Source organism: Pecten maximus, chromosome 2, assembly GCF_902652985.1.
Source record: "Pecten maximus chromosome 2, xPecMax1.1, whole genome shotgun sequence".
Classification (NCBI taxonomy): Eukaryota; Metazoa; Mollusca; class Bivalvia; order Pectinida; family Pectinidae; genus Pecten; species Pecten maximus.
Window position 1 is genome coordinate 20548969 of NC_047016.1, and position 25264 is coordinate 20574232.

Below are 25264 nucleotides of genomic sequence, written 5' to 3' on the forward strand. Positions count from 1 at the left end.
GGGACCAAGGGGAACCTACATATGAAATTTTCAGAAAGATCCCTTCAGTACCTTCTGTAAAATAGCGATAACAAACTTCAATTGTCAAAATACAAGATGGCTGCCTGTCAGGCAGGTTGTTTTCTGACTGGTCTCAAAATCCAATATGCATAACTAGGCACAGAGGGCAACCTACAAATGAAATTTCAGAAAGATCCCTTCAGCAATTTCTGAGAAATAGCAATAACAAACTTCAATTGTCAAAATCCAAGATGGCTGCCTGTCGGCCATGTTGTTTTCCGATTGGTCTCAAAATGCAATATGCATAACTAGGCACCAAGGGGAACCTACATATAAAATTTGAGAAAGATCTCTTCAGTACTTTCTCAGAAATAGCGATAACAATCTTCAATTGTCAAAATCCAAGATGGCTGCCTGTCGGCCATGTTGTCTTCCGATTGGTCTCAAAATGCAATATGCATAACTAGGCACCAAGGGGAGCCTACATATGAAATTTGAGAAAGATCCCTTCAGTACTTTCTCAGAAATAGCGATAACAAACTTCAATTATCAAAATACAAGATGGCTGCCTGTCGGCCATGTTGTCTTCCGATTGGTCTCAAAATGCAATATGCATAACTAAGTACCAAGGGGAGCCTACATATGAAATTTGAGAAAGATCCCTTCAGTACTTTCTCAGAAATAGCAATAACAATCTTCAATTATCAAAATACAAGATGGCTGCCTGTCGGCCATGTTGTCTTCCGATTGGTCTCAAATGCAATATGTATAACTAAGTACCAAGGGGAGCCTACATATGAAATCTGAGAAAGATCCCTTCAGTACTTTTTCAGAAATAGCGATAACAAACTTCAATTATCAAAATCCAAGATGGCTGCCTGTCGGCCATGTTGTTTTCCGATTGGTCTCAATATGCATAACTAGGCACCAAGTGGAACCTACATATGAAATTTGAGAAAGATCCCTTCAGTACTTTCTGAAAAATAGCGATAACAAACTTCTATTATCAAAATCCAAGATGGCTGCCTGTCGGCCATGTTGTTTTCCGATTGGTCTCAAAATGCAATATGCATAACTAGGCACCAAGGGGAGCCTACATATGAAATTTGAGAAAGATCCCTTCAGTACTTTCTCAGAAATAGCGATAACAAACTTTAATTGTCAAAATCCAAGATGGCTGCCTGTCGGCCATGTTGTTTTCCGATTGGTCTCAAAATGCAATATGCATAACTAGGCACCAAGGGGAGCCTACATATGAAATTTGAGAAAGATCCCTTCAGTACTTTCTCAGAAATAGCGATAACAAACTTCAATTGTCAAAATCCAAGATGGCTGCCTGTCGGCCATGTTGTTTTCCGATTGGTCTCAAAATGCAATATGCATAACTAGGCACCAAGGGGAACCCACATATGAAATTTGAGAAAGATCCCTTCAGTACTTTCGGAGGATTAGCGATAACAAGAATTGTTTACGGACGGACGGAGGGACGGACGGACGGACGGACGGAGGGACGGACGACGGACCACGGACGCAGGGCGATTTGAATAGCCCACCATCTGATGATGGTGGGCTAAAAAGTATATCCAACAAAATCAACTCTATTTCGAGGTATACAGATTAGTCATAGTTTCTGCGTATATCCTAATGTACTGGCCATTTATATAGTTTTTCAAAAGATTGCATAATGTATGATGTTACAGAGCAGTATGGCTTAGGCTTTTGACATGTTTGTATGACTGTATCTCAATACAGCTTAGAAATCTAGATTGTGGAAAAAGACAAGAAATATCTTGAGAGTCACACATTGACATACAAAAGAAAAAAATCATCAATGAAATATATGTAAGAAGGTCAGCTTGGTCATGTGGTGCACGAGAATGAAACATGTACTATCATGTGACCCTGACCATAAATCACATGACACAACAGGACATTTCTATTGGTGTACAGTTATCTTGATTGACTTATGATAATAATATGTGTGATGTATATAAGTTGATCAATACATTATCTGCATGCAAAATACAGTGTAAACATTGTAAAATACATATACACCATGATATACAATTTATTATGTACAGAATACACAGTAATATCTCAAAATCATATAGATTGTTAAGCTAAAACCAACAACGGTCAACGAAAAAAATGATGGCAGAGATTGTTTGCAGTATCCACACACCTGACTGTAAGAACCCAAATTACCGAAATCACTACATATTACAGGCTAGGTCTATCAAAGGAACACACCTTACATATTACAGGCTAGGTCTATCAAAGGAACACACCTTACATATTACAGGCTAGGTCTATCAAAGGAACACACCTGTCTAATAGTTAATGCTTTCTTTATTCAAAATGCCTTTTCAACAACTTTAAAGATTGTTGATTCTCAGCATACTATTTTACAGTAATTCTGGTTACATTTAATTTAGTTGAAATGTTCTACATTATAAAACAAAATCCTCGGATTGGTAAGAATAAATATGCAGATTAAATACATTCATACCAGAACCAGTGAGAGGATAATATGTGACATTTCAGTAACTAGTACTTATGTTCTCTGTTACCTTCATCAGACAAATCAGTCACCTTCATCAGACAAATCTGTCACCTTCATCAGACTAATCAGTCACCTTCATCAGACAAATCTGTCACCTTCATCAGACAAATCAGTCACCTTCATCAGACAAATCTGTCACCTTCATCAGACAAATCAGTATGTTATCAACTCTGTCACCTTCATCAGACAAATCAGTATGTTATATACTGTCACCTTCATCAGACAAATCAGTCACCTTCATCAGACAAATCAGTATGTTATATACATGTACTGTCACCTTCATCAGACAAATCAGTCACCTTCATCAGACAAATCGGTATGTTATATACTGTCACCTTCATCAGACAAATCTGTCACCTTCATCAGACAAATCAGTCACCTTTATCAGACAAATCAGTATGTTATCAACTCTGTCACCTTCATCAGACAAATCGGTATGTTATATACTCTGAGGTTTAAAGTTGATATAAGTTTATATGAAATGACAAATGGATTGATCGGTTCATTCTCATCCACTTTGAGTAGATTACATGGATTATAAAAATGTACAAAATGATAATAGAATTGTAGCAGAAAAAGATTGATTAGGTAACTTTCAACACACACACATATATATATATATATATAAACTCTAGTGTCACCAATATACGAAATGACCATCGGGCAAAAACTCAAACCATCTATGCTTGGTTCCAAACTTCGAGGTCATTATTCTATGTCAAGTTTTACAAAGTAACAGTGTTTATACCACACCATAGTCACTGAAATCACACATATTAATGTTTCACTGGACATACAGGTGTAAACTTGTAACCACATTGAGATTCACATCACTTATCTATCTTTAATTAAGTGAGGATGCTACAAACAAACTCATCTTGAAGATTTGTCAAATATCAAACATGTAATGTCTACCATCTTATCTTAAAAACATATAACTTTAATTTATCTTTTAATTTCAAATTGTTTACAAATTATCAAGAATGCATGTCTTTCCAAATCTGTCATAGAGCCTAGAATTAGAATAGGTCTTAACTTTATAAAATGGTAAACATTTATTGTTTAATAGTTGACCAGCTTTATTGTACAAAATCACTGTTTTGAAAAAAATATACTTATTTATTAAAATAAAACACATGAACATACATAAACATGTTTCAAATTGAGGTAGGAGGCACCATATACCAGGTAATTAAACAATAACATGGTCACAACGGTCACAGGTCCACAATAACATAGTCACAACGGTCACAGGTCCACAATAGTAGCACACAAAAAACACAAATTATCACTCACCGAAGCTTTAATTCACTCCAAAGTAATTTTTCAGTTTAAAATGCTGCTTTTCTAATGAAGTAACTATATACATATTAATATTTATAACAATATACAACCATCTTTAAATGTTTCACTTAAGATACTGCAGTTATATCCATTGTAACTTTATTCATCAAACTGTCCCATTTTGTAGTCACTTGAAATAAAAAGTTACAATATGTTACATGTCACAGTGAATAATGGGGTTCTGAGAGTGGCTTTTATGTTAGAAACCTCCCTCAAGGGAAATAACTGCAATTACAACAGCATATCAATATAATATCTGTGTGAAAAAATTCACAATCAACAATCAGTTACCGGTAATGATTCATAGATTTAACAATACAAACATATTTCATACTCCACCGACTCGTCACTTCAAGCTAGGCTATTAGACACAGGAAATCATATTGCAAGGCTTTTTTGGTAAAAATAATCCAATTCTGGCAGCATTTAATATCATAGGGCTGATCCACGTTTACTCTATCAACTTAGGAATTACCTGTACAGAGAAGGATCGAATAGAACCAGCATTTTGTGGATAAGACAGCACAATTACAATAATGAGGTGATATCTTTACATCTGTAAACCCTGAAACATAATTTCTATGTCAAACAGCTGAAAAGGTTAGCGACAACATTTGAACACTCAATCACATCAAGCTTGACTTGGTTACAGACATCAGATAGCTACATACCAAACGTACATAGGTATCATTGTTACAGACATCAGATAGCTACATACCAAACGTACATAGGTATCATTGTTACAGACATCAGATAGCTACATACCAAACGTACATAGGTATCATTGTTACAGACATCAGATAGCTACATACCAAACGTACATAGGTATCATTGTTACAGACATCAGATAGCTACATACCAAACGTACATAGGTATCATTGTTACAGACATCAGATAGCTACATACCAAACGTACATAGGTATCATTGTTACAGACATCAGATAGCTACATACCAAACGTACATAGGTATCATTGTTACAGAGCTACTGATTGCTCCGTTTACACATTCTCACAACTCGTAACTAACACACACTAAATAAAAATTAACCTAATGATGTCCAGACCCAGAGTCAAAATAGGAGTCAAAATAATAAAAGGTTCCATTTGGTATTAAATTGGGGGGGAAATTCACCTATATCCTCTTGTAGTTTGATCAATGAGGCAACTTTTAGTTTTTAATGATAACCAAAACAGACCATCTATTTCTCAGGTAAAACTAATTAATAGTAAACTGAATTTAAAGAATGTATCTTCAATAAAAACACTAGTTTTAAAATTTCCGCTGTCTAGTCAGATGATCGATAACAAAATCTATGTCCAATCTAAACATATAATGTTACTTCAAAGGTGGGGAGAAAGACAGAACAAACATTTCCACAAAACATCCCAATATTTTACTAAACATAAAATAATCTTTATTCACATGTAAACTTGCAATCACACCCAGCTGATAATTTTAAGTGGTATGTAAGTATTATATAACAAAACTACTACAAGACTAAGAAAATGTACTACATAAACAAAGACCTATTACAATATTACAATACCGGGTACTTCAATATTACGTGAGAAACAATTGTAACATGTTTTTATAGTCGATCCAAAATTTGGCAAAATGGTTTGGTTTTGCTTTGTAAAAAGGAAAATTAACTACAGATAAATTTTAAGAACTGATATGGTCATTAAAGTCATAACCATACAGAAATCACCGGTCAATATTTTCAATGGTCAACAGCTGGTTCACATACAGAAACCACTGGTTGGTAGTTTTATACAGAAACCACCAATCAGTATTTTCATACAGAAACCACATGTCAGTATATAATCATACAGAAACCAACGGTAATTTGATTTATACAAAAACTTCTGGTTAGTAGATTTAAACAGACGGTCAGCAGATTCAATGGTCAGTATATTCATACAGAAACTACTGGTTGGTAGTTCAATTAGAAACCATCGGTCAGCAGACTCACTGGTGAGTAGATTCATACAGAAACAACCAGTCAGCAGTTTCAGATTCATACAGAAATCACCCGTCAGTAGTTTCATACAGAAATCACCCGTCAGTAGTTTCATACAGAAATCACTGGCCAGTAGATTCAGATTCATACAGAAACCATTTAGATTCAGATTCGTTCAGAAACCACTGGCCAGTAGATTCAGATAGAAATCATCAGTCAGTTCATTTTCACTCGCTGAATTCAAACTTTACAAAAGGCACTTATTTAAGGAAAGCAGATACATCCTCATCATTCATTACTTCAAAACTTTAGAAATGCTGAAGAACTGACCAGGAGATGAATTGGTGCACACCAGCTATGGAAAACTTTCCTTGTTTAAGGCCAACATTTATTTTTTGTTTTTGTTTTTGTTCAACAAACCTTCTACCTGAACCCCCTTCCCATACCTCCTATATTAACCCCCTTCCCATACCTCCTATATTAACCCCCTTCCCATACCCCCTATATTAACCCCCTTCCCATACCCCCTATATTAACTCCCTTCCCATACCTCCTATATTAACCCCCTTCCCATACCTCCTATATTAACCCCCTTCCCATACCTCCTATATTAACCCCCTTCCCATACCCCCTATATTAACCCCCTTCCCATACCTCCTATATTAACCCCCTTCCCATACCTCCTATATTAACCCCCTTCCCATACCTCCTATATTAACCCCCTTCCCATACCCCCTATAATAACCCCCTTCCCATACCTCCTATTTTAAGTCTTTGGCAAAGGGAATTAAATACTTCTCCTGTACATTAAATAATACATTGAATAACTTTCACAATTCCTTTTTGTGACATCATACTTTGTCAGTTTTTGTCCTTAATTTATTGTTTTCTTTAGCAGATAAGTTAGATTTTAGAAAAAAAAATCAGATATGACAGAGAGAGTATAATGTAGACCCTCAAAATCAAACCTATAATCAAATTATAACTTACATACTTCATCCCATTAACCACAAAAAGATTTGAAAAAATTAATGTTGGCCTAATTTGGAAAATTTAATGATCTGTTTGACCAATTGTGAAAAGAAATCTATTTTTGTTTCAAATAATTAGAAATATTTCCGGTAGGAAATGATTTTGGTTGTAAGATTTGTATGCTAGTTGTGACAGGATTTCAGTTTGTTAAATCTCTCGAAACATCTTAACAAGGTCATTCACATATTTTTTCACAAAGTTTTCAGCTTAGCAGCTATTTAGCATTGTCTGAAGACAATTAATTCACCTCCCTGTGTTCTTGAACATTATTAAGATTCAATCATTAATACTTTAAAATGTTGATGACTGCAATCAATTTCAAAATGATTTAGAGTGACTGCCATGAGATATATAACCACGCCATTTAAAAAGAAATCTATACACTGTGAAAAAGATATTAATTCAGGAGTTTCCGAAAAAATAATAAAACAATAATTAATCATGTTTCCTGAATTTCCTGGCTGCTGACAATACCCGTAACACAGCTCTGAATAACAATCATTTGGTAAGTCATTGAGCTATTTGGATGGCAAAATATATATGAATTTCAGTACCCATGTTCAGTGCATAATATATGTTAGCTGTACAGTTTCCTGATCAATTTTCCTAATAGCTACTTCAGATAAAACAGAACAACTATTGACAAACTATTTCATTTTAAGCAAAGTATGTACTATACAACACTTTTAATTACTGGTTTCAGGCATTATCCTATTGACAAAAAATCTTTACATTGTAGAAGGGAGCCTTATTTTCAGGGTAACTAGCTAGTGTCTCCTTTACTGGGTATCACCACACAACTATCGTCTCCTTTACTGGGTATCACCACACAACTAGTGTCTCCTTTACTGGGTATCACCACACAACTAGTGTCTCCTTTACTGGGTATCACCACACAACTATCGTCTCCTTTACAGGGTATCACCACACAACTAGCGTCTCCTTAATGGGTATTACCACACAACTATCGTCTCCTTTACTGGGTATCACCACACAACTATCGTCTCCTTTACAGGGTATCACACACAACTAGTGTCTCCTTTACAGGGTATCACCACACAACTATCATCTCCTTTACAGGGTATCACACACAACTAGTGTCTCCTTTACAGGGTATCACCACACAACTATCATCTCCTTTACAGGGTATCACACACAACTAGTGTCTCCTTTACAGGGTATCACCACACAACTATCGTCTCCTTTACAGGGTATCACCACACAACTAGTGTCTCCTTTACTGGGTATCACCACACAACTATCGTCTCCTTTACAGGGTATCACCACACAACTATCCTCTCCTTTACTGGGTATCACCACGCGACTAGCGTCTCCTTTACTGGGTATCACCACACAACTAGTGTCTCCTTTACAGGGTATCACCACACAACTAGTGTCTCCTTTACAGAGTATCACCACACAACTATCGTCTCCTTTACAGGGTATCACCACACAACTAGTGTCTCCTTTACTGGGTATCACCACACAACTATCGTCTCCTTTACTGGGTATCACCACACAACTATCGTCTCCTTTACAGGGTATCACCACACAACTAGTGTATCCTTTACTGGGTATCACACACAACTAGTGTCTCCTTTACAGGGTATCACCACACAACTATCGTCTCCTTTACTGGGTATCACCACACAACTAGCATCTCCTTTACAGGGTATCACCACACAACTATCGTCTCCTTTACAGGGTATCACCACACAACTAGTGTCTCCTTTACAGGGTATCACCACAAAACTAGTGTCTCCTTTACTGGGTATCACCACACAACTAGTGTCTCCTTTACAGAGTATCACCACACAACTATCGTCTCCTTTACAGGGTATCACCACACAACTAGTGTCTCCTTTACTGGGTATCACCACACAACTATCGTCTCCTTTACTGGGTATCACCACACAACTATCGTCTCCTTTACAGGGTATCACCACACAACTAGTGTATCCTTTACTGGGTATCACACACAACTAGTGTCTCCTTTACAGGGTATCACCACACAACTATCGTCTCCTTTACTGGGTATCACCACACAACTAGCATCTCCTTTACAGGGTATCACCACACAACTATCGTCTCCTTTACAGGGTATCACCACACAACTAGTGTCTCCTTTACAGGGTATCACCACAAAACTAGTGTCTCCTTTACTGGGTATCACCACACAACTAGTGTCTCCTTTACAGGGTATCACCACACAACTAGTGTCTCCTTTACTGGGTATCACCACACAACTATCGTCTCCTTTACAGGGTATCACCACACAACTAGTGTCTCCTTTACAGGGTATCACCACACAACTAGTGTATCCTTTACTGGGTATCACACACAACTAGTGTCTCCTTTACAGGGTATCACCACACAACTATCGTCTCCTTTACTGGGTATCACCACACAACTAGCATCTCCTTTACAGGGTATCACCACACAACTAGCATCTCCTTTACAGGGTATCACCACACAACTATCGTCTCCTTTACAGGGTATCACCACACAACTAGTGTCTCCTTTACAGGGTATCACCACACAACTATCGTCTCCTTTACAGGGTATCACCACACAACTAGTGTCTCCCTTACTGGGTATCACCACACAACTATCGTCTCCTTTACAGGGTATCACCACACAACTAGTGTCTCCTTTACAGGGTATCACCACACAACTAGCATCTCCTTTACAGGGTATCACCACACAACTAGTGTCTTCTTAATACAGGTTGACAAGTATCTCCTTTACATAAAAGGCAGCTTCCTATTGTTATTAACTAATAGCCTCAATTCAAAATATTATTCTATACAGATAATTAGGTACTACTGAGGTTAATGAAAATTCATATCTTAGCCAGGTGAAAAGAAATCAGAGAAAAGGTATGTTTGCACATGTCGACAGGTGCCAGCACATTTTAACATGATCATTAAATTATGTCAGGTTCGAACAAAAAAGGAATAAAATAGAATCAGTGAAAAAGTGTATGACTCTTCTTTAAATAACGTTATAATATGTGTTTCTTGCAAGTTTATAATTATCAACCATTGATGTTGGGTGAAGGTTTAGAGGTGCAGTTTAGGATCGAGCTTCAAAAATTCTTCCACAGATAATTTGTATTGTTATTGAAAATAACTGCAATAACTGGTTTTGTCAATAATTTGCATAGAATTCCTTATGTTATTCATAAACAACATGCTGAATTTCAAATTGATGTACCTCAATTTTCAACTTGTATACAGTCTGTTGTGAGATTGCCATTGATCATGAGATTTGACAAGGATAAATCTAAATTTACTAAGAACAAAGGCTTTGGAAATAAAGCATTTCAAACAGACATACAACACATCTGTACTAAATTACATAGCATAAATACAATTATTATAAATTGAATTCTAGGGTAGGTGGCAGGTTCAGGGTGAAACAAGAGGCAATTTATTGGCTTCTAAATAATATTCTAACTTATGAATTTATTTTCTGAGTGAGTGAAAGAGTAATGTTTAAAAAAAAAAAAATAGGAAAAAGGAAGGCATAGACAAATAATTAAAATGTCATGCATAAAAAAGCAAGATTAGGAAACTCAACTGTAACCAAAAACAGGTTTTTGACAAATTTAAATAAAAGACTTGTATATAAGTATAAGTTAAAATCAAAACAGTAAAAGCACTCCATGTACTCCTTTATAAAAGATGCAGTATCAGTTTACTGAGGATTAACTTTCTCCCACTATCAACCTTCTCAGGCTCCTGTAGCTTTCCATATATTGCCATTTTATACATGAATACAAAATCTTATACAAATCCTTTCTTCTTAAAATCTCCAGTCAAATATAGCAATTCTCATATCATGATTCTAAAATATTTGTTTGCAGTAGGAAAACAAAAAACACACAGAACTTCATTAAAAACTAGAGAAATAAAAAGAAAATCTCCAAGAACAGTAAAAATTATTCACTCAGATCTGTAGATAAATAATACAGTTTTCACCTATGTAACATACAGGTATTCAATCTATATTTCAATAAACAGGTTTTTTTTTAATTGAATCTTACTTAACACTATAAAACACCTGTTAAGAGTTACAACAGGTAAAATCTTGAATAATAACACATTTGTACTCGACTTATTGTCAGTAATAACATGTCTGTACTGAATAATAAAATATTTTACTAACCTTTCTAAATGAAACACAGTCTGGATATAATGCCCCAACATACTAAGCATTCAAAAAGATTCAAACAAATTAGACTTGATGATTAAAATATTCAGGTGAAAATATTTTCAAAATGCTGATTGTGACCATAGGAAATCTTCAGAAAGTAATAATGTACAGTATATTACTTATTTAAGGGAGATTTGATAGATAAACCGTTGACAAAAACGGATGCAAATCCTGTATTATCAGTTAACACTCACAATAGCCTCACTAGTTTCTTGGATTAGGTGATTGAGCTAACCTTGGTAACCAAGATCAGGTACACTGGTAATCAAGTTCCTTGACTGACTGCAGTAGCAAATCTAGGTAATCAATACAAGATCTCCCATTAGATCCGTAGCAGTATTTAGCAACCTAGATAACATAAGTAATCATGGTAACCCAGACAAGATCAGTGACTGTGGTACCCTAGGGAACCCAGACAAGATCAGTGACTGTGGTACCCTAGGTAACCCAGACAAGATCAGTGACTGTGGTACCCTAGGTAACCCAGACAAGATCAGTATCGTAGACGAGATGCACAAGTAACAAAAAACAAAATAGCACTTAGCAAAACACCAGTAACAAAAACAAAATAGCACTTCAAATTTTCTTTCTTCTTTTAGAAAATAGCACTACTCTTCAAAGCATGCTATGCTTTAGTTGCATATTTTCTATGCTATCTCAAAAATCATTAAGCAAAAGAATCAATAACAACATGTTTGGTAAAATAAGTAAAAATGGAATTGGTTTTCTCTAAATGCATCTAATTAGAAATATATCCAATCCTAGTCATCTTCAAGCTTTAATCAATACAGCTAACCCCAACATATCCTAGTCAGCTACACCTGTAGGAGCTTGTGTGACCAATCAGAGTCATCTTCAAGCTTATAAATCAATTCAGCTAACCCCAGTATATCCCAGTCAGCTAGGAGCTTGTGTGACATATCAGCCTCACTTTTGAGAGGAATAAAACAACCAATAACAGCAGAAACAAACATAACAACATGTAGCCTTTTGACAAACACAAAATCTGAAAACTACAAAGCACCAATATGTTGCATTAATCTAAGAGAATAAGTACACCATTACTAAATATGTAAGTAAGGTGTATGAGGTAAGGAGTTTATACAATAAATACCCGTTCTATATCTACACTTCTCAGTATGGTCCAGTTATCTCATCAACCAAGCAAGGCCCCAGACCACAGAAACCACATCACACAGACAAAACCACGTGGCTGATTATTGGGTAATTCAAATTTCAAAATGGTAAAGATTCAATATATATTTTGATGTGTTTTAACAGACACAATGTTAAAATATGCAATGAATATTTTCTCTTACATTTGTTTTAAAAACTTTTGTTTTACTTATTTTGATATTTGGAAATCTTATGTTTACTTTAATAGCATTTTCATGTGTTACATAAGATTATCATAATTTCTTTCCAAAATGCATTTTTACCTTGTTTGATGTGAGAATAAAACCTTGAGAAAGTCTCTGATTGTGCTTTCTTCTTGGTCAGATGTCTGAACATGGAGGCAAAGAGAAGAGTCTGTAGAACTATCAAAGATTCCCAGTAAATATCATGTTTAATAGTTTATATTCTGTATATTGGCAAAAAATGTCCTTCAAGATTCGAGCACTCATTCGTTTGACAAAAACGACAGAAACAAAAACAACAAAACCCTGAAAATTTCAGCACGCTTAAATAAGTAGATACATTATGTATATAAAATAAAATAGATGGTAGTTTCATAACTTGGCTATGGACAATATTGCAAATATCCTACTAATAATGTATTATATAATGATGCAGCACTAGGCCTTGGGAGTCTAAGAGTACATCAACAAGATATGCATAACTTAGTGAAAAAACAAAATCATAATGAAAAAAAAAAACAATAATAATAAAACTGAGACAGACTCAGTAAATAACTGACCAAACCCAGACAAGAAATGTGCCGACCATACAGAAATGTGATCAGAGCACATCTCGGCTACCCGTTTTACCGTAAAATTGATTTGTTTTGACTGTATCATCAATTGGCCAAAGAATGGACATGTCTCACACCAGGCCAGCAGTGGTTAGTCATATCCTTCACAGCCTTGACCATTATCAGGTTCACTATGAATTAATGGTGATGGGGGCAGTGGACATTGGTGTCGATTCCCCACTCCCTGACAGCACCCCACCTCGCGAGGCAACCGCATGTTTAATAGGACCTAGAAATAAACAAAACAATATAATCTAAATGGATACATTAACTTACTCCTGATCAGCCTCTCAGAATATTCACAATGATTTACAATGAAAACAAGACATCCTAAGTGGATCTTGACATCCACCACTACCAATTTTTATTGGGTTTTCTGCAAGTTTGAAATTTTCTTTTCTTATTAATGGTAACTCGTTCTAAAATTCATTCTGATATTTTTTAAATTGTGTTTTTAAAGCAAGAATATCATTACATCTACTGACTAGAACAGCAAATTGAAACAACAGACAAGAAGTTACACAGATTAGTTATCAATATGTGGCTGGACTCGCAGATATAACCACCTTTACTTATTACTGGTAACTCGTTCTGAAATTCCTTCTGATATTTTTTAAATTGTTTTTTTAAAGCAAGAATATCATTACATCTACTGACTAGAACAGCAAAGTGAAACAACAGACAAGAAGTTACACAGATTAGTTATCAATATGTGGCTGGACTCGCAGATATAACCACCTTATTCACCTGTATATGTATATATGTAACTTACCTGTATATGTATATATGTAACTTACCTGTATGTAGTGTTACCTACATGTATGTGTTGTTACCTACCTGTATGTGTTGTTACCTACATGTATGTGGTGTTACCTACATGTATGTGTTGTTACCTACCTGTATGTGTTGTTACCTACCCGTGATTATGTTACCTACCTGTAATTGTTGTTACCTACCTGTAATTGTTGTTACCTACCTGTAATTGTTGGTACCTACCTGTATGTGTTGTTACCTACATGTATGTGTTGTTACCTACCTGTATGTGTTGTTACCTACCTGTGATTATGTTACCTACTTGTATGTGTATGTTACCTACCTGTGATTATGTTACCTACCTGTATGTGTTGTTACCTACCTGTGATTATGTTACCTACCTATGATTATGTTACCTACCTATGATTATGTTACCTACCTGTATGTGTTGTTACCTACCTGTATGTGTATGTTACCTACCTGTATGTGTTGTAACCTACCTGTATGTGTTGTTAACTACCTGTATGTGTATGTTACCTACCTGTATGTGTTGTTACCTACCTGTATGTGTTGTTAACTACCTGTATTATGTTACCTACCTGTATGTGTTGTTACCTACCTATGATTATGTTACCTACCTGTATGTGTATGTTACCTACCTGTATGTGTATGTTACCTACCTATGATTATGTTACCTACCTGTATGTGTTGTTACCTACCTATGATTATGTTACCTACATGTATGTGTTGTTACCTACCTGTATGTGTATGTTACCTACCTGTATGTGTTGTTACCTACCTGTGTGAGTATGTTACTTACCTGTGATTATGTTACCTACCTGTGATTATGTTACCTATCTGTATGTGTATGTTACCTACCTGTATGTGTATGTTACCTACCTGTGATTATGTTACCTACCTGTATGTGTTGTTACCTACCTATGATTATGTTTCCTACCTGTATGTGTATGTACATACCCGTATGTGTATGGATGAACCACAATGCTGCCATCAGTAGTACTCCAATGATAAATGCTGCAAATGCGATGCCAACAACTGTGCCAGAATCCAGACCCTCTATCACAATGGTGTCAGCATGGTCGGAATTGTGTCGGCCGTTTGACTGGTGACGGTGATTACTTTGATCAGCTTTGTTGACCACACCTGTAATATGACAGAAGTAAAATCAGTTTAACATTATTTGCATTATCTCAAGCTTTGTCTTTTATAGTAAAAAGGACAAAAGTCATTGTCTTAAATGTATTTCAATTTGATTTCAAGATTACTTAAATGGCAGATGATAGTTTGAAAACTAATTCATGTTTTAAAATCATGTAATCAGCCGATAATCACATCTATCGCATTGCTATAAATTTAGTTCTGTATGATTTTTTTATAATGATATGTCAGAATTACACCTTTAATGAAGTCTATTGTCACTGTATACTGACCTGGTTGGTTGATAGCTGGTTTTATTATCGTTTTCCTGCTAGGTTCAGGAGGCTCCACATTTCCGGTAAGTTCCAATGGACCACGAACTATCAGCTTCCCTGGCATGTTGCTATCAATTTTCCCACACATATCCTCTTCACACTGAATACATTCATGTTTATTCTGTTTCATCTCTGACAATACTTTTGATTTGATAATGAAATTTTTACATGGGGTTTTATTGTATTTAATACTGTAGACATGTGTTACTTAAACGTGAATTTCATGTGACTAAAAACATTTATTTTGCTGAGTCTTTTTCTGAGAGTTATCTCCCATACTATACAACACTGTACAACATCATTATCATATACCAATAACTCCTGCACACAATACTCCATTTAATGGACCCATAATTCTAGGTGTTTTTTTTATCAATCTTGTTTTAATCTGCATTTAAATTGTTCAAACTTACAGGAATTCCCTTTGTGAGTTTGGTGTTCCTACTACAAACACCCAGTCGGCACTGAAGGAACAGGGCAGGGTAATGATCTCCAAAGTTGAAGCTAAATCGCTGAGCATGTGTATTTGATCCCCAGCCAGCTCCGAGGAAGGACTCGTTGGTGATCCAGCGGACTGTACCATATCTTGTCCTACATCTACACCAAAAACAATTAACTGGTTTAGTAACACACAAGTGGTAATGTAGCAATTATACCTACAATTACTCATTAAATCAATGCCTTATTTGTAACACATTTCAGAACCATTTCTGTATTAAAAGGTGTTCAATCACACCTCAAATAGAGGTGTCAATTCAGGATGAGTTAGACAATATCTTAACCATGTACTGATCGGATTAAGAATTAAATGATATTTCGCACAAAGACAATTTCATTATTAGTAGATAAGTAAACAGTTCTTCCTGATCAATAATGTAATAAATGATATTTTACCCATTATCTATAAGAGTAATAGCCAAATCGGTCTGCTTATCCATGAGATTGGAGAGCCAGCAGCTTTGTATCACCACCTGTAGATTCTCCACTGGAAAGTAATCAATTAAGTATATATCAAAACCTGCATAGGTAAATACAGATGATCACAACATAGGACATCACAGCGCCCCACCCCTCCCCCCCAACAGGACATCACAGCGCTCCACCCCCCCCCCCAACAGGACATCACAGCACCCCCCCTCCCCCCCCCCAACAGGACATCACAGCGTCCCCCCCCTCCCCCCCAACAGGACATCACAGCGCTCCACCCCTCCCCCCCAACAGGACATCACAGCACCCCCCCCCCCCCCCCAACAGGACATCACAGCGTCCCCCCCTCCCCCCCAACAGGACATCACAGCGTCCCCCCCCCCCCCCCCCAACAGGACATCACAGTGCCCCACCCCTCCCCCCCAACAGGACATCACAGCGCCCCACCCCTCCCCCCCAACAGGACATCACAGCAGTTTACACCCCCCCCCTACCCCAGGAAGTCACAGGTAGCACACTACAGTAGGACAGGCTGGCCATGGGCAATTTTTCTGTTAAGCAAATAACTCCTGTATTATGATATGCATAAAAAATGAAAAAATAAATGTACACTATAATTGGTATATTCAGTATGAAGTAGTACATACAGGCTTCACATTTGTTAAAACAAAAATTAATAAATTGGTTCCGGATTTAAAATTTCCGGATTTGCCGAAAGTGTGTTTACACAGGAAATTTAGTTTTGCCTACAGCGAAAAATGGAAGCCCACCGAAAAGGTAAGATAGCAGGAAAACTTAATTTACAACATATGTCAAAACTAGAGGCCCAGATGGCCTGTATCGCTCACCTGGTTTCATGAGATATGAGACAAGAATGATGCTTAAGTATATGCAACTACTGACCAGTGGTGTGAGTTAACGCTAACTACTGACCAGTGGTGTGAGTTAACACTGTAACTTTTGACCAGTGGTGTGAGTTAACACTGTAACTTTTGACCAGTGGTGTGAGTTAACACTGCAACTACTGACCAGTGGTGTGAGTTAACACTGTAACTTTTGACCAGTGGTGTGAGTTAACACTGCAACTACTGACCAGAGGTGTGAGGTAACACTAACTACTGACCAGTGGTGTGAGTTAACACTGTAACTTTTGACCAATGGTGTGAGTTAACACAGTAACTGTTGATCAGTTGTGTGAGTTAACACTATAACTTTTGACCAGTGGTCTGAGTTACTTACCTGGCTGCATATCGACCTCCACATAAATTAAGCTGTATGGAGTAACAGCCATAGGGAAGCGGTAGACGGGTTCTTTCATCACACTGGAGCGGTATAATTTGATGCTAAAACTTCGGTTTGACTGTGTCCAGGATGTATCCGTCTGCGTGGTCTAACATAAATATATACATGTCGGTATAACGTGATACAAACATATTAAAACTGTTTTGTTTGAAGACAGGCAAACTGATCTGAATGTATTACTTAAAGGGCCAATGAAGTGATTAAACATTTTGTTAATTTATAATTGCAACGGTTAAAATGATCTTTCTTTAAACCCGATATAATACAATAAGACATTTCAAAATTCCCCAAAACATCAAAAACAATGTCAAACAGGGACAAACCTTGACCAACTGCTACCAACTTAAGCTTGTCAAAAGGGTTTAAAAGCAGTGTCTAACTTTAAAATGATGTCATATAAAATGAAATTTTAATTATAATCTGTACTGAGATTTTTCTTTTTACCAAAACCAACCCTGAGAGCATCTTTGATAATGTTACATACCAGATGGGAGTCGGGAATTCTCTCCTGTTCAATGAATTGACATACAACTTCTATTTTTATAGCATCTGTCTGGAAGTCCTCGTCATCAAAGTAGGTTTCAGTTTTTGGATCATGTGACCCTGATCCTGAAATCTCATTATCTGAAAGGGAATCATAGCCACTTCCGACCTCATCCAACCCATCCGGGGATGAACGATGTACCAATAACTGAAATTGGAAGTGACAATATAAGTGTTAATGGGAAATATTCACTACAAGAAACCCAATATTTAATGTACGGATCAGATTACATCAGGAATTAGGAATCTGAGAGAGAAAAACATTACAGGCAAGTCAACGCAGTTTCAACAAGAAATTTGATGCAAATCAGATTAAAGTCTCAGAGCATAATTTGGCTGTTTTCTTCTGTAATTATAGTTAACTCACCAAATTGTCATAGAAAGTGTTGCCATTTGTGACTGATACTTGTGTACCACAGTTAGACGGAGACAGACCAAGGATGATGTGTGTCTCATTCTTCCCTGCTTTACAGGCTGGGTCCCTGAGGGTCAGCTGATCAATTTCAAGTCCAAAATTCTGTAACCAATCAAAACAATATTTTGACAAGTTTCATCATTTCATTTTTTATCCAACATGTTAGATATTGTATTGTGAGTGTTGTATGTGGCAGGTATCTCAATGTAAGAGTTATATGTGGCAGACATTTTATTGTTAGTGTTGAATGTGGCTGATATTTATTGTTAGTGTTGTATGTGGGTATTGTTGTATATGGCAGATATTCATTGTCAATGTTGCATGTGGCTGATATTTATAGTCAATGTTGTATGTGGCTGATATTTTATTGTCATTGTTGTATGTGGGTATTGTTGTATGAAGCAGATATTCAATGTCAATGTTGTATGTGGCTGATATTTCATTATCTTTTTTGTATGTGGCAGATTTTTATTGTCATAGTTGTATGTGACTTGATATTTTATTGTCAGTGTTGTATGTGGGTAAGTGTTGCATGTGGTGAATATTTACCTGCTGAATGAGTTTGCTGAAAGCCACTATCATATGTCTCTCAGGATGACACTCAGCATGGATTGCTCTGTGGAACACACTCTTGGTGTGGGGGATATTGTCAAAAGGAGGTGTAATTGTCTGTGTAGGACTTTTAGATTCCTTACCATGTCCCCTGTCAGAATCAGATTCCTCTGTAAAGTAAAGCAGATTTTAGCCACAAACATGATTAAAACCCATCATATAACAATAATAGATAATTTTAGTACCTTAAATTGTTCTGTTTATAATTGACTTTTTCTGAAGCTACATAGACCAGCTAACCTATTACCTGAAAGCTAGCCCCATGATCTGTTTTCTTAAGATTTAAATATCATATTTCTTTTTTATTTTGTAGTTTGCAGGAAATGAAAAAATATACCAAAAAGCTGATATTGGAAAAATTTGTATAAATATAACCCTAAATCTGTTTGTTTAGTGCACACTTGCTAATACTGCAAAGGTATCTTTTAATGCTTCATTTTCAGAAGAAAAAAAAAATTATATTTAAGTTTTACAGCTAAAGGCAAAAATGACAAAAGTTGTCAAAAGACAGCATATATAGCTTGCCAAGTGGGTTGAAATTCAGAAGTATTTTTTTTAAAAGTATGTCAAAGGTCACAGTCTGCAGGCCCACAAATAGTATCAATGGAAAGTTCACAAGGAACATGCATGTCAAATATGAAAGCTTCATCATGTACGGTTAACATTCATACAGTGGCCAAGTTAAATTTTTTAAAGTAGGTCAAAGGTCATGATCTGTTAAAGGTCAGCGGGTCTGCATATGCAGTACCTGAATGTCAAATACCTAAGAATTGACACAACACTGTTTTATAAAAACATTAACCTTGCTGTTTATGGATGATGCTAACACTGATCGCGAAGGTATAGTAATAGCTCACAGCCAGCTATAAATCCATAGTTTATCAAAGCTAATTATATTCTGTAATTGAAATCTACAGGTCAGATTTGACAAGTTGGTTTGACAGGTTGTTTACACAGTGTTTTAGTCAGCTTGCAAGTTGCAAAGGGAGGACATTGGGGTCCTATCTCAATGCTTGTACAAATAAAATAATGAATTCTACCTTGTGTAGTGTAATTGGTTTGTGATTTTCATGACAAGCATGATCTTTTGTGGTATTTGTATGTAGTGCATCCAAAGTAACGTAAACCTTAACTATACTGATTGGAAAGCTGGGTATGTTATGCAACACAAGTGATAAATAACTGGTTGCCATATAGTATACAGAAAGATTCAGCTTTCGGTGTGCTGATCACAATTTCAATACCATTGAAATAGACATCATGCCAATAGGATCAATTTTTACAGTGCAGATGATGAACCAGAGCAGAATTTTCAGTCAGGTTGTAATATATAGGCTAGGACAGCTGGTCAGTGACTGCCACACAAGATCAGGGCATTAGTGTTATCCTTGAATTGCCGAGATCAGGGCATTAGTGTTATCCTTGAATTGCCGAGATCAGGGCATTAGTGTTATCCTTGAATTGCCGAGATCAGGGCATTAGTGTTATCCTTGAATTGCCGAGATCAGGGCATTAGTGTTATCCTTGAATTGCCGAGATCAGGGCATTAGTGTTATCCTTGAATTGCCGAGATGGGCATACATTCTGTTACAGCATCCATAAATAAACAAGTTGAAAGCTATCAGATTCTGGCAAAGTTTTTGATTTATAACATGATTTATTTAAAATAAAGAACTAATTTAGTACTGATCTGATCTATATTGAGCCACAAAACTCTCGATACATCATGATACAGATTTCCAATTTGCTACTGCAAATTGTAATCCTGCTGCCAATAGAAACAACAATCCAAAATACCATTCATGTCAGTCATGCATATGCGACACAAAAGTAAGTGTGTAGTCAGTAATTTTTTATTGTCAATGATGTTGGAAAAAAAGTTAGCACTATATTCTCCAATTTTGTGGTATTCCAAATTCATGATGACTGGGTACTGAAGTATCCATGTTCTATTCTAAACTGAGTTAATATATTCTCATTCATTGATATTTCATCTAGGGAAAAAAAGACATAAGACATATGTATAAAGTATATAAACATCTACATGTGTGCAAATGAATTGTGTATAAAGATTATATTATTTCAAGATATTAATGAAAATTACACGAGGCATATCTAGAAGGCAATAAAACATCTAATATATATATACGTGCGTGCTGCCATGCATTCTTACCTGTTTGAGGTAATGTGATGGTGACCTTGTTGGCGAGACTGATGCCAGCGTACAGTGACACTGGTCCGTTGTGGTAATTTACCCACTGTATTAAGCCCTCACGTTTGTATGTGATGGTTTCTAAGCGAGTCCCTGCATTGTCCACCTTTATCCCTAACATGCTGACTTCAGCATTGGACTGAAAACAAAGTTCCTGACTTAAGACTCCATCATAATTCATGTTTTGGGATGTACACACATATAAACTGATTCTTTGACACAAATTGATAATCACCAATTGATAAGATGCGCATTTGATGGAACATTGATAATGGTGCAGTGATAGATTGAACAACAACTGACAATTTGTTACATTTTTGGGTATGTGAGAAAAATAATTAAACATGGGCCTGTTATGTGGACAGGGATATCTCAACTCTGGTGTAAGAGTTTGGCTGGCCAGCACTAAGCAAGCCACGGGCTGTCCAGGCACGACTCTTACACGAGGGTTGAGATATCCTTGTCCATATGCGAATCTTTTTATCTCTCTGAATGTGTTTGGTAAACTTACCACAATATCTAAGTTTCCCTGGATGCGTTTGGTTTGGATTTTCCAAATCACAAATCTTGGTGATTTTAGGACAAGCAGTAAATTGCAATTGGTTGTCTTTCGTGATGGGCTCTTGATGTCCAGTTCTACCTCAACAGGCTTCTCCCTTGGGTTGTGTTCGTATGCCTTCTCCAGCTCAATAACGTAAGTAAAACTGTAACAATTAAAACACCCAGTTAATAATATACAGGTAATAACAGAGTAGAATAAACAAATGTAAGTAAAACTGTAACAAAACACCCAGTTAATAATATACAGGTAATAACAGAGTAGAATAAACAAATGTAAGTAAACCTCTAACAAAACACCCAGTTAATAATATACAGGTATTAACAGAGTAGAATAAACAGCTATACTATATCTAATCAGTGCAACGCTGAAACTACACACCAAGGTGATGACCTCCATTTGACCAGTTAATAGTGAGCTTTGGATTGTAGAAGCATTATTTCTCATCAATGTTAAAGGTGATGCATCAGGATTCCATATACACTGCTAGTCACAAAATGAATAAAATGGCACTGATGACAGAGAATTGACTTAAATGAATAAAATGGCACTGATGTTGGAGAATTAACTAGTCACAAAATGAACAAGAGGCCCATGGGGCCTGTATCGCTCACCTGGTTGGATTTGACCAAATGTCAAAATAATGTTCATGTTCAATTCCTTTTGTTTGTTAACCTCAAACAATGCTATTTATGGTTATAGCGTGGGGATCCCAACTGCTTCAAAGAAATAATGAAGTCCAGACCCTAGTAGTGATTTAAAGGAATTACCTCTATTTCCTATATGGGGCCCGCCCCTTTTGCCCCTCGGGGGTCAGAGTCACCATTTATGCAAAATCTGTTCCCCTTCCCCCAAGAATGTTTCTTACCAAATTGGGTTCAAATCCATTCATAACTTTATGACTAGTAGCGATTTTACGGAATTACCTCTATTTCCCCATTAGGCCCCGCCCCTTTGGCCCCTTGGGGGTCAGAGTCACCATTTATGCAAAATCTGTTCCCCTTTCCTAAAGGATGTTTCTGACCAAATTGGGTTCAAATCCATTCATAACTTTATGACTAGTAGCGATTTGAAGGAATTACCTCTATTTCCCCATTAGGTCCCGCCCCTTTGGCCCCTTGGGGGTCAGAGTCACCATTTATGCAAAATCTGTTCCCCTTCCCCCAATGATGTTTTTGACCAAATTCGGTTCAAATCTTTTCATAATTTTATGACTAGTAGCGATTTAAAGATATTACCTCTGTTTCCCCATTAGGCCCCGCCCCTTTGGTCCTTTGGGGGTCAGAGTAACCATTTATGCAAAATCTGTTCCCCTTCACATAAGAATGTTTCTTACCAAATTGGGTTCAAATCCATTCATACCTTTATGACTAGTAGCGATTTGAAGGAATTACCTCTATTTCCCCATTAGGCCCCGCCCCATTGCCCCCTTAGGGGTCAGAGTCACCATTTATGCAAAATCTGTTCCCCTTCCCCAAAGGATGTTTCTTACTAAATTGGGTTCAAATCCATTCATAACTTTATGACTAGTAGCGATTTAAAGGAATTACCTCTATTTCCCATATGGGGCCCCGCCCCTTTGGCCCCTTGGTGGTCAAAGTCACCATTTATGCAAAATCTGTTCCCCTTCCCCAAAGAATGCTTCTGACTAAATTGGGTTCAAATCCATTCATAACTTTATGACAAGTAGCGATTTGAAGGAATTACCTCTATTTCCCCATTAGGCCCCGCCCCTTTGGCCCCTTGGGGGTCAGAGTCACCATTTATGCAAAATCTATTCCCCATCCCCAAAGGATGTTTCTGACCAAATTGGGTTCAAATCCATTCATAACTTTATGACTAGTAGCGATTTAAAGGAATTGCCTCAATTTCCCCTATTGGGCCCCGCCCCTCAGGCCCCTGTGGGGTCAGAGTCACCATTTATGCAAAATCTGTTCCCCTTCCCCAAAGGATGTTTCTGACCAAATTGGGTTCAAATCCATTCATAACTTTATGACTAGTAGCGATTTGAAGGAATTACCTCTATTTCCCCATTAGGCCCCGCCCCTTTGGCCCCTTGGGGGTCAGAGTCACCATTTATGCAAAATCTGTTCCCCTTCCCCAAAGAATGTTTCTTACTAAATTGGGTTCAAATCCATTCATAAATTTATGACAAGTAGCGATTTAAAGGAATTACCTCTATTTCCCATATGGGGCCCCGCCCCTTTGGCCCCTCGGGGGTCAGAGTCACCATTTATGCAAAATCTGTTCCCCTTCCCCAAAGGATGTTTCTGACCAAATTGGGTTCAAATCCATTCATAACTTTATGACTAGTAGCGATTTGAAGGAATTACCTCTATTTCCCCATTAGGCCCGCCCCTTTGGCCCCTTGGGGGTCAGAGTCACCATTTATGCAAAATCTGTTCCCCTTCCCCAAAGGATGTTTCTGACCAAATTGGGTTCAAATCCATTCATAACTTTATGACTAGTAGCGATTTAAAGGAATTGCCTCAATTTCCCCTATTGGGCCCCGTCCCTCAGGCCCCTTGGGGGTCAGAGTCACCATTTATGCAAAATCTGATCCCCTTCTGCCAAGGATGTTTCTGACCAAATTTGGTCAAAATCCAATAAGAACTTTTTGACTAGTAGCGATTTGAAGCAAATGTTGACGGACGGACGACGGACGACCGACGGACGACGGACGCTGCACCATGGCATAAGCTCACCGGACCTTCGGTCCAGGTGAGCTAATAAAATGGCACTGATGACAGAGAATTAACTAGAGATTGTTTTGTGAACAAAACATGTCTCCCCTTCTCCCTTACTAGGCAGTGATTTTTTTAAACTCAATTGACCTTTGATGTTGAGGTCAAACTTGCAAAAGTGGGGTGACAAAGGTATGCAGCAGCTTTCATTGCAGATGTCTTAAATGGTTGAAAATTTACTGCTGGATAGAAAATTATTAAAAAAAATAGGCACTTTGGCCTTTGACCTTGAGAATAAGATCAAATTGACCTTACGGCATGTTGACTTTAGGTAATGCAAGTATACTGCAAGTTTCATCAAGATATCTTCAAAATTTGAGAAGTGATGGCCCATATGAAGTGCCCATATAAACATTTGACCATTGACCTTAAGCTTGCGATCAAAAGGTGCAATGATCCAGCGAGAGAGCAATGCACTTTGTCAGTGGGTGATTAACAAATACAGAAACATTCATTATGATGTCTTCAATAGTATAATATAAGAGTTTTAAGAGTTAAACATTGGAAAAATTTGTGCTTATTTGACATTTGACCTGAGGTCAAGGTCACAATGATCCACAGCACTTTGCCAGTGGATGATAAATGTATACAGCAACTTTGATTAAGAAATCTTT

General features: G+C 36.9%; 1 protein-coding gene and 1 long non-coding RNA gene across 3 annotated transcripts in view; both read right to left on the reverse strand.

The window, feature by feature from the left end:
* Positions 1-2133: 2133 nt before the first annotated feature.
* On the reverse strand, positions 2134-4407 carry LOC117321429. Of its 2 annotated transcripts, none has more exons than XR_004531365.1 (3): positions 2899-4407; positions 2327-2680; positions 2134-2250 (listed from the first exon to the last, which is right to left on the reverse strand). It is a non-coding gene; the product is annotated as an uncharacterized LOC117321429 (long non-coding RNA). The 2 variants fall into 2 exon arrangements; XR_004531367.1 differs by having other exon boundaries at positions 2172-2288.
* A 3567-nt stretch (positions 4408-7974) lies between these two features.
* The window catches only part of LOC117321439 (transforming growth factor beta receptor type 3-like), a 79971-nt gene continuing 62681 nt past the window's right edge, over positions 7975-25264 (reverse strand). Inside the window, exons 7-17 of the mRNA XM_033875858.1 lie at positions 21859-22051; positions 21309-21486; positions 19073-19245; positions 18476-18625; positions 18050-18256; positions 17503-17653; positions 16231-16321; positions 15750-15933; positions 15295-15436; positions 14822-15007; positions 7975-13319 (exon numbers count right to left, since the gene is read on the reverse strand). Coding sequence (XP_033731749.1) covers positions 13222-13319; positions 14822-15007; positions 15295-15436; positions 15750-15933; positions 16231-16321; positions 17503-17653; positions 18050-18256; positions 18476-18625; positions 19073-19245; positions 21309-21486; positions 21859-22051 — 1753 coding nt within the window. The 3' untranslated portion in view covers positions 7975-13221. The remainder of the gene's footprint in view (positions 13320-14821; positions 15008-15294; positions 15437-15749; positions 15934-16230; positions 16322-17502; positions 17654-18049; positions 18257-18475; positions 18626-19072; positions 19246-21308; positions 21487-21858; positions 22052-25264) is intronic.